Raw genomic sequence first — 11,033 nt, 5'->3', positions numbered from 1 at the left:
TGTTGGCTCTCATATCCAATTTTCCCCTTTCAATAAGCTTCTCCATGATGTGATCTATCTTGCGATTCAGTTCAGAAATCGCCTCAATCTGTGATCCCACAGCCCGGCCCAAACTTTCCATTGCGACGAACATCCTTTGGGGCCCTTGAGTGGCTGCCATCGTCTTACAAATTTGACGATACGCCAGAACAATTCCCAGCCCTATCAGCAGGTCCCCCGCAATCACGGCTCCAAATAAGTAGATGTCTTCCACGTCCTCGATGGAAAGGACTGAGAGGCGCATGATTCTCCATTTATCCCAGGAATCTTTCACATACCCCGCAACAATGGTTCCATCAGGACAGCCAGGCTCCCCAGAACCTCTTTTCCTCGTCGAAAATATTTTGTCAATTGAGTCGAAAGTCCAGCTGATCATTTCCATGTCTGATGTTTAGATTTGAGGGACAGCTTAGAGAAAGAGGCTTCAAAAAAGTATAGACAAGACAAAACAAAAAGAGCAAGAAGGGAGAAGTAAAAAATGCGACCGCCCTCACCAGAGGCAAGACAGAAAAAGAGACAAGTATTTACAAGCAATACATTGACGGCAAACTCCGTAGCTTGCTTGCTTTCTGATACTCGTATTTTGTTAGTGCAGGCAGGGTGAAGCAGGGCTTTTATTGTGAAGATTGGGACTGTGCAGTCGGTCTTAAGAGTTTTGACGGCAGGTACGGCGCGAGAGTCTGTTGAAATAAAAAAGTGTTTCTCGCCTTCCTGTCGGTCGTTTTTTCTTAATAATGACAGGAAGTCTAGAATCCAAGTTAATTGGTCAAAAGGAGCCCTCCGTTGTGGACCCCAGGTTTCAAAAGACAGGTGCTGGATCCTCCATCTCTGAGAAGCTGCCACCGTACGCGCCTCGACTGGCATTATCTGGGGGCGTCCTTGAAAGCCCCCCCCACAATCCTGGGGGGTATCAGTCTGTACGACCCCCGGAGTCAAACTGTTCAAAAGGATCAGGTAGACCCTCCACAGAAAGCGGGCATTTTGAAAAACACGATTAAGAACCTGCCAATTGCCACACATCATTTGTGGCCTTGTAACTTTCTCCAATCCCCCCAACTTCCCTGCACATTTTAACCACTCATCATCATTTTCACCATGTTTGGATCTCCCGTTTTAACCCTTGCGAAATGTTCACATTGTTGTGAGCTTCATCTCACAAGACCCATTGGGTGCCGTGAATGTCAATCAAGTGGCGCTGATTTGTAGGTCTATTTTTTTTTTAATGCCTGGCTGGCCATCGACTGACACACCCTCCGCCATCGACTGCTAGCTCGCGATCGACATACTGGGGGCCCCTGCGCTAGACCCATGCTTTTCGTCCACCTTGCTGCCTCTTCCTGGTGAAGTTGTCTGGGCGTTGTTCATCAAAATCTAAGCGTGTGTTTTTGACACACCTACATCCGTTTCTCTCATTTGTGGCACCTCTTCTGACCATTAAAACCTAATGAAGATACTAACATCTTAATAGCACGCGCTAAACATTGGTGCAATCTATAAAATTGTGTGACGTACTAATACAGTATTTGTGTACCAAAATAAAACACATTTGTTAGATTTTTTAAAAATACTTTATGTACAATGTGGAAGATGTTGTCAGTGCTGCCGGCAGGAGCAAAGGTCACCGCCTCTGTCCATGGTGCTGAGGACAGAACACCATCAGGCGGGGGCGTGGCAGTGTTGACGGTGAGACACAGCTGGCAGGTGATTAGATTTCACAGGTGGTACATGTTAATCTAATCATCTGTTGTCTTTAACAGTAAGCTGTTTGGAGCAAGAGGGGAGAGAGGATACGGACGTGGCTGAAAGGTCACGTTAAAACCTTGTTAAAACGGCTAGGAAACGACTTCCACATATAACATTGATAAATTATAAAAAATCATACAATCAAGAGCAATGTTATTTAGAAGAATTAGCTTCAAAACATTTGCAACTTTTGCTGCAACTTTCTGAAAAAAACTTGCAGTGGTTTAGGGCAATTCAGGCCGAAGAACCATTAGAGGGGTTAACTTTTTAATGAAGACTTTGTCCGAGCTGACTATATTCTGTTTTCTGTTTCAGAGCCGGAAGATATTTCCCGAGTACTGTCATCAGCCCCGCTTCCAACCTTAGTTGAAGAAAACGATAAGGAGGAGTCAGCTATGGATGCGGAAGAAGAAGAAGAATTTCTTGTTCTTGATGCCGAACATGTGTGTAGTTTGTCTTTAAGTGTTTGTTACAACTATCTATGGTAAAAAATAGTTTCCAGAAATCTACGTGTTAAGACAAGTTCTAGTACTTACAGATAGAGGCAGTTATAATTGAATGTATTAAACCTGCATTGTAAAAAGAATCTAAACCTAACAAGAGTTCAAGTTACCAGTTTAAACATGTGCGAACTACTTCATTGTTCTTATAGTTTTTACACTGCAATGACAACGAGGGTTGACATGAATGCAGCATAAGCGATGTTGATGCTTCTGGAAGTCAAGTAACCAGGTTTTTTCTGTATTTGCCCTTAGCCTTTGATAGCAAAGAAGCAAGCTGCACTAAAGCATCAACTTGTTACGGAATTGGAACGGCTGACCATGCAACTGCAGGAAAAGGTGAGAAACGTGTTAGTCCATTCTAACTAGAGATGTCCGATAACGGCTTTGTTGCCGATACCCCGATATTGTCCAACTCTTAATTGCCGATTCCGAAATCAACTGATAAAACATACCGGAGTAGTGAGTTGACATTATTCACCCAAGGAACTTTTGTTATTAGAGAGTTCCGTCCAGTTGGACGGTTTCTCTCAGGACACATTTCCGGTGTTGTTTCCGGATGAAGAGATGCTGCTCTGTTATTGATTGAAGTAAAGTCTGAATGTACGATCAGTGTCTGGTCCGCATTGCCGACAGTAAGTTGGACCCGTTTCCAGTGAGGGTTGGACTCCGCCAAGGCTGCCCTTTGTCATATATGTTATATTTCTATTGCTACTATGGTATATTTTTCGTCTACTTTATACCTGCTTTACCCTTTCCATCCTTACCCTTTCCCTCTTTTGTAACTGAACTACTGTGTGGAACAATTTCCCTTATGGCTCAATAACGTTTGTCTAAGTCCAAGATGTACGCTATTTGTGTTTTTAAAAATGGAAAGAAAATATAATTAATACGTTTAACTGCTTGAATAATTTTAAATGTATGTACAGTAAAGGCCAAAAGTTTGGACACACCTTCTCCTCATTCATATTTTCATGACTATTTACATTGTAGATTGTAATCGAAGGCATCAAAACTATGAATGAACAAATCTCACATCCAAAAGCAGAACCTAGTAACTCACTTCTAGAGATACCCTTGAGATACAAAGTTTTTCTATTGTATCTACGCGGTTATGTGGTAGTTGCTAGGTCCTGCCATGCGCGTAACAGCTTACTTACGGAACAAAGTACAATATCGCATACACTAATGTAAAGCATGTCACCTAGTAACTCCAAAATTATTATCAGCTCAGTTTTGACCAAAACTGAGTTACCGGCTTTTGCCTTTGGACGGGAGAAATGTGGATATGGTAAAATAACTGGAAACATATTTTATAGTCTATTTTTTTTCAAAATAGCCATCCTTTTGCTCTGATTACTGCTTTGCACACTCTTGGCATTCTCCATGAGCTTCAAACACACCTTTGAAGGGAAAACCATTTCAGGTGACTATCTCTTGAAGCTCATCGAGAGAATGCCAAGAGTGTATATATGTCTTTTTTCCGAACTAAAAGTCTAATAATGTTGCTCTTTGTTTGACGTGTAGACGGCGGATGACAAGGCAGAGTCAAGCAAAACAGAAGAAATATTCGTCAAGTTGTTCAGGGAACAAGAAAGACTGAAAGGACTCCAGACAAGGCTGGAGTGCCAACAACAGTCCAAGGTCTTGGCTGAGAGCAAACATAGAGAAGTCCAGGATCAACTGATGGCGACCAAGGCTTGTCATTCCAGTACCACCAATCAGTATAACAAGACCAAGGCCGATGGTAAGACGCTCTTGTTGTTCTGGACTGTTTTTGAATAGAATACTGTAAGTATTTGATTTTCCATATCAAACTATTACTCATAAACATAAACTCAAGACCAGCATATTTTTGTTTGAAAAACATCCACAGATGCTACTTCATATCCAAGGCTATATGCATCGGAATAGAGCCATTATCCATACTTGCCAACCTTGAGACCTCCGAATTCGGAAGTTTCAGGGGACAATGGAGGCGGGGAGAGCGGGGGAACGGGATTAAGGGGGGAGGAGTATATTTATAGCTAGAATTCACTGAAATTCAAACACATAACCCTCCTCTGCTCATCGTTATATTTGAAAGTGCTATACTTTGCAGCCAGTAGCACAGCCTTTGAAGGAGCATAGGTATGGGCAGCATTTGTTACATTTAATTTGCAGGAAAGGAGTGAGTTTAGGGTTGAATTGTCCATCCTCGTTTAAATCTCTGTCACTTTCTTTTTTTTTGGACATTACTACTTGCCGTAGTTTTGAAGCAATGCATGATGGGATTCCGGATGTTGTTGTCGTGTATTAATGTGCCGGCTGGAATAGAAACACGCTGAGAAACAGCTCTGTGCCTGCCTACTTTATGGGTTTTAGATACACCTATGGATAACGGAGACATATAGAATAGTCTCCTTCTTGTAGTGTGTGCAGTTGTGCACTCTCCAAAAGCCGTAGATGTTAAAACGTGAAAAAAACTGTTTATATGGAAGAAAAGCGGACGTGACGACACTCCTCACTCAGGTCCGGCTGGAAATCGGCAGAAATTCGGGAGAATGATTGTCCCGGGAGATTTTCGGGAGAGGCACTGAAATTAGGGAGTCTCCCGGGAAAATCGGAAAGGTTGGCAAGTATGCCATTATCTTCAGCTGGGTACTTAGAGAGCCCTATTCTCCCATTTTCCACTGAAAGAGGTACTGCTCTTATTTTTAAAATGTTGCCCACCATTCACAATCCATTTACAAGAAAAGAAAACTATCTATCTACCTGCTAAACCAAGTATCAGTGATATTGTTATTATTAGAGATGTCCAATAATGTTGGACTGCCGATAGTATCAGCCGACAAATGTTTTAAAATGTAATATCGGAAATTATCAGTATGTGTTTCAAAAAGTAAAATGTATGCCTCTGTACGGAGTGGTACACGGACAAAGGGTACAGAAGTAGTACAGAGCGCCAATAAACCTTAAAGGCACTGCCTTTGTCCATCCATCCATCCATTTTGTACTGCTTATTCCCCTTTGGGGTCGCGGGGGGCGCTGGTGCCTATCTCAGCTACAATCGGGCGGAAGGCGTTGTACACCCTGGACAAGCCGCCACCTCATCGTAGGGCCGCACTGCCTTTGTGTGCCGGCCCAATAAAACGTGAATGTAATCCATACTTGGTCAACAGCCATACAGGTCACACTGAGGGTGGCCGTATAAAAAACTTTAACACTGTAACGTATATGCGCCACACTGAACCCACACCAAACAAGAATGACAAACACATTTTGGGAAAACATCCACACCGTAACACAACATAAACACAACAGAACAAATTCCCAGAATCCCTTGTAGCACTATCTCTTACGGGACGCTACAATATACACCCCCTCCACCTTACCTCAACCCCGCCCACCTCAACCTCCTCATGCTCTCTCAGGGAGAGCACGTTCCAAATTCCAAGCTGCTGTTTTGAGCCATGTTTAAAAAAATAATGCACTTTGTGACTTCAATAATAAATATGGGAGTGCCATTGTGAAAGTCTGGTTTCACTGGGTTCTTCTGACCACCAACCATGGACATGACAGCAGAGTTCAGGGTTTCAAACAAGCCATGTCCAATTTCTTCGCTCGCTTTCGCTCACACTCGTGCTCGTTTTTTCCCCCATCTGAACACACGAATGGTTTCTCTGTCTCTTGCGGGCATGCTCTGCCATCCACCAACAACTCCCCTGTTGACAGGTGATAACAGAGCGACAGGTGATCAGACAAACACTCACAGCTGTGTCATCCACGCACCTGCTGCTAATCTCGAGGCCGGTCCTGACACGACCCGCTTCTCTGCAGGCCTGCAGGCCACACCTCCCCACAGCCATGTTGGCATTTTTTTTCCATAACTTGAGTTGATTTATTTTGGAAAACCTTGTTACATTGTTTAATGCATCCAGCGGGGCACCACAACAAAATTAGGCATATAAATGTGTTAATTCGATGACTGTATATATCGGTATTGGTTGATATCGGAATCGGTAATTAAGAGTTGGACAATATCGGAATATCGGATATGGGCAAAAAAGCCATTATCAGACTAGTTATTATTAGCGCTAACACAGAACTACTGTTTGCTTTAGGTAACTATCTTAAGAGTTTTTTAACATACTGAGTTAATGAACCGCTACATCGCCTCTGAGTTGGTAAAAGTTAATGATAAATCATGCCACTCACTATTTATATATATATCTGCACCTTTTACACCTAGTACCAACCTCGTCACGTCCGTTGTGTCCTGAGCAAGACACTTCACCCTTGCTCCTGATGGGTGCTGCTTGGCGCCTTGCATGGCAGCTCCCTCCATCAGTGTGTGAATGTGTGTGTGAATGGGTAAATGTGGAAGTAGTGTCAAAGCGCTTTGAGTACCTTGAAGGTAGAAAAGCGCTATACAAGTACAACCCATTTATCATTTATTTATTGCTTTTTTATCCTGCACTACCACCGTCTGAGGCTGCCGAGGTAGTTAAAAAGCTCCTCGGTGGCAAGGGCCCTGGGGCTGTCTTGGTTTGAAAGACTTTTCAACATCGGGTGCGGTACCTCTGGATTGGCAGAAAGGGGTGGTGGTTCCTCTCTTTCTGAATAAGAACCGGAGGGTGTGCTCCAATTATCGTGGGATCACACTTCTCAGCCCTTCCCGGTAAGGTCTATTCAGGTGTACTGGAGAGGAGGCTATGCCGGATAGTCAAACCTCGGATTAAGGAGTAACAGTGTGGTTTTCGTCCTGGCCGTGGAACTGTGGACCAGCTCTATACTCTTGACAGGGTCCTTGAAGGTGCATGGGAGTTTGCCCAACTAGTCTACATGTGCTTTGTGGACTAGGAGAAGGCATTTGATCGTGTCCCCCGGGAAATCCTGTGAAGAGTGCTCAGAGTATGGAGTATCGGACTGTCTGATTATGGCGGTCTGCTCCCTTTATGATCAGTGTCAGAGGTTGGTCCTTATTGCCGGCAGTAAGTTGGACCTGTTTCAAGTGAGGGTTGCACTCCGCCAAAGCTGCCCTTTGTCACCCATTCTGTTCATAACTTTTATGGACAGACTTTTGAGGCTCAGTCCGGGCGTTAAAGGGATTTGGTTTGGTGGCTGCAGGATTAGGTCTCTGCTTTTTCCAAATGATGTGGTCCACATGGCTTCATCCGGCCAGGATCTTCAGCTTTCACTGGATCGGTTCGCAGCAGAGTGTGGAGCGACTAGGATGGGAATCAGCACCTCCAAGTCCGAGTCCAAGGTTCTCGCCCAGAAAAGGGTGGAGTGTCATCTCCGGGTTGGAGAGGAGATCTTGCCCCAAGTGGAGGAGTTCAAGTACCTAGGAGTCTTGTTCACGAGCGAGGGCGGATCGGTGCGGCGTCTTCAGTAATGCGGGCGCAGTATCAATCCGTTGTAAAGAAGGAGCTTACCGGTTGATCTACTTTCCCATCCTCACCTATGGTTATGAGCTTTGGGTCATGACCGAAAGGACAAGATCACGGGTACAAGCGGCCAAAATGAGTTTCCTCCGCCGGGTGGCGGGGCTCTCTCTTAGAAATACGGTGAGAAGCTCTGTCATTTGTAAGGAGCTCAAAGTAAAACCGCTGCTCCTCCACATCGAGAAGAGCCAAATGAAGTGGTTAGGTGGGAAGACCCAGGTCACATTGGGAAGACTATGTCTCCCGGCTGGCCTGGGAACGCCACGGGATCGCCCAGGAGAACCTCGACGAAATGGCCGGGGAGAGGGAAGTCTGGGCTTCCCTGCTTAGGCGGCTGCCCCCGCGACCTGACTTCGGATAAGCGGAAGTAGATGGATGGGGGGATGGCACAAGCAATAGTACTACTTGCTGGATCTGCTTTTCACTGTTACTAAAACTTGTAGCAAATTTGTATCAGACCGTATTCATCAGGCAGTGGGAGTGCCGAATGTAAAAGTTCAGTCACACTTTTCTAGCTGTTATATGTCTCAGATTTAACAAATTTTTCTCAGATTTAACTCATTTTCTCACATTTAGCTAATGTTCCTCACATTTAAGTTTAAATGAAATGTTGACTCTAAATAGTATATCTAAAGTTAAATCTAAATCCAAAAATCTAAATTTTAAGCCTAAATGTTATCTCCCCCAAAAATTATATAATAGAAACCTATTTTAAATCTATATATTAAATCCAAACTTAATTAGTTATGTCTAGATCTAAATATTACATCTAAAACTTTCGTCTAAATCGGTGTGGCAATTTTATTCTCTGCATTTGACCCATTGCCCTTGATCACCCCCTGGGAGGTGAGGGGAGCAGTGGGCAGTGGTCATTTAACCCCCCATTCCAACCCTTGATGCTGAGTGCCAAGCAGGGAGGAAATGGTTCCCATTTTTATAGTCTTTGGTATGACTCGACCGGGGGTTTGAACTTACAACCTACCGATCACAGGGCGGACTCTCTAACCACTAGGCCACTGAATATTGTAATGTTTATACATGACACAATCACGAAGTAAAAGCAGTAAAGAACGACACATAAAAATAGAAATAGAAATAGGTGTATCCATGCTGACTGCCTCGGTGTAAGAAGCCATTCCATTCATTGTCAAACACAAAAGAACAGTCCATGCACACTCACATAAATGGTACCGGTACCAAATTATTGGTATCGGGACAAGACTAGGACACTGAATTCAAACTTTAAGTGCAATATAATGTTTTACCTTCCTGGAAACCTGGATTTACCAGCATCGGAATGAGTAAAAGTACGTAAATTGATGGTGGAATACACAGAATGCCAGATTAAGGAGTTGCTCCACCTTAAATGGGCATATAGGATTAAGCCACTGATTTGCTGACAATTGTGCCAAATTCCTTATCTTGTCTCTTCATACATGGGTTGGGAGTTTGCCCAACCAGACTACATGTGCTTTGTGGACTTGGAGAAGGCATTCGACCGTGTCCCTCGGGCAGTCCTGTAAAAAGTGCTCAGTGAGTATGGGGTTCCGGACTGTCTTATTGTGGTGGTCCGCTCCCTGTATGATTAGTGTCAGAGCTTGGTCCACATTGCCGGCAGTAAGTCGGACCCGTTTCCAGTGAGGGTTGGACTCCGTCAAGGCTGCCCTTTGTCACCCATTCCGTTGATAACTTTTATAGACATAATTTCTCGGCGCAGTCAAGGCGTTGAGGGGATCCGGTTTGGTTGCTGCAGGATAGGTCTCTGCTTTTTGCAGAAGATGTAGTCCTGATGGCTTCATCTGGCCAAGATCTTCAGCTCTCACTGGACTGGTTCGCAGCTGAGTGTAAAGCGACTGGGATGAGAATCAGTACCTCCAAGTCCGAGTCCATGGTTCTCGCCCGGAAAAGGGTAGAGTGCCATCTCCGGGTTGGGGAGGAGACCCTGCCCCAAGTGGAGGAGTTCAAGTACCTCAGAGTCTTGTTCACGAGCGAGGGAAGAGTGGATCGTGAGATCGACAGGCGGATCGGTGCGGCGTCTTCAGTAATGAGGACTATGTATCGATTTAGGAAAGAACTGAGCCGGAAGGCAAAGCTCTCAATTTACCGGTCGATCTACATTCCCATCCTCAACTATGGTCATGAGCTTTGGGTTTTGACCAAAATGACAAGATCACGGGTACAAGCGGCCGAAATTGGCTTCCTCCGCCTGGTGGCGGGGCTCTCCCTTAGAGATAGGGTGAGAAGCTCTGCCATCCGGGAGGAGCTCAAAGTAGAGCCGCTGCTCCTCCACATCGAGAGGAGCCAGATAAGGTAGTTCGGGCATCTGGTCAGGATGTCACCCGAACGCCTCCCTAGAGAGGCGTTTCGGGCACGTCCGACCGGTAAGAGGACACAGTTGAGACCCAGGACACGTTGGGAAGACTATGTCTCCCGGCTGGCCTGGGAACGCCTCAGGATTCCCCGGGAAGAGCTGGACAAAGTGGCTGGGGAGAGGGCTTCCCTGCTTAGGTTGCTGAATCCGCGACCCGACCTCGGATAAGCGGAAGAAGATGGATGGATGGATGGATGGATGGATGGATGGATGGATGGATGGAGGGATGGATGGATGGTCTCTTCATCCTCAGCAAACTGCTAATCCACCACTGCAGCAACTGTTTCTGGATTAGGGTGACAGACCGACGCCGTGCAGCCAGAATCTGCACAGTTGCACACCTTTTATCACTAAACACATGGGAGATTCCATCTGTCGAATAGTGTTTTGACGAGCTTAGTTACCATCCATCCATCCATCCATCTTCAACCGCTTTTCCGGAATGGGGTCACGGGGACAACATCTCCGGCAGAGACCCCCAGACTTACCTCTCCAGAGCAAAATTAGCAACTTCCTTGGGGGGGATCCAGAAGCATTCCCAGGCCAGAGAGGGGATGTAATTCCCCCCATCTGGTCCTTGGCCTGCCGCGGGTTCTCCTCCCAGAGTTTAGTTACCATGACCATATGTTGCTATTTCTACACAAGATTGATTAAGTTACCAAGGTCAAATGTTATCTACGTAATATAAAATACACTATATTACCAAAAGTATTTGGCCACCTGCCTCGACTCACATATGAATTTGAAGTGCCATCCCATCACTAACCCATAGGGTTCAATATCATGTCGGTATAGATCTCCTATAATGGGTTTTTTGCCGATAGCCGATATTGTCCAATTCCAATATCAACCGATACCAATATATACAGTTGTGGAATTTAACACTTTATTATGCCTGGATGCATTGAACAATGTAACAAGGTTTTCCAAAATAAATCAACTCAAATTATGGAA

General features: G+C 44.9%; 1 protein-coding gene across 1 annotated transcript in view; it reads left to right on the top strand.

Moving 5' to 3' along the window:
• Positions 1–11,033, top strand: part of LOC133539249 (coiled-coil domain-containing protein 40-like) — a 64,597-nt gene that overhangs the window by 4,364 nt on the left and 49,200 nt on the right. The window contains exons 3-5 of the mRNA XM_061881421.1: positions 2,098–2,225; positions 2,538–2,621; positions 3,810–4,029. Coding sequence (XP_061737405.1) covers positions 2,098–2,225; positions 2,538–2,621; positions 3,810–4,029 — 432 coding nt within the window. The remainder of the gene's footprint in view (positions 1–2,097; positions 2,226–2,537; positions 2,622–3,809; positions 4,030–11,033) is intronic.

The sequence above is a fragment of the Nerophis ophidion genome, linkage group LG20 (genome assembly GCF_033978795.1).
Source record: "Nerophis ophidion isolate RoL-2023_Sa linkage group LG20, RoL_Noph_v1.0, whole genome shotgun sequence".
Classification (NCBI taxonomy): domain Eukaryota; kingdom Metazoa; phylum Chordata; class Actinopteri; order Syngnathiformes; family Syngnathidae; genus Nerophis; species Nerophis ophidion.
This window is presented reverse-complemented; position numbering and strand designations above follow the sequence as displayed.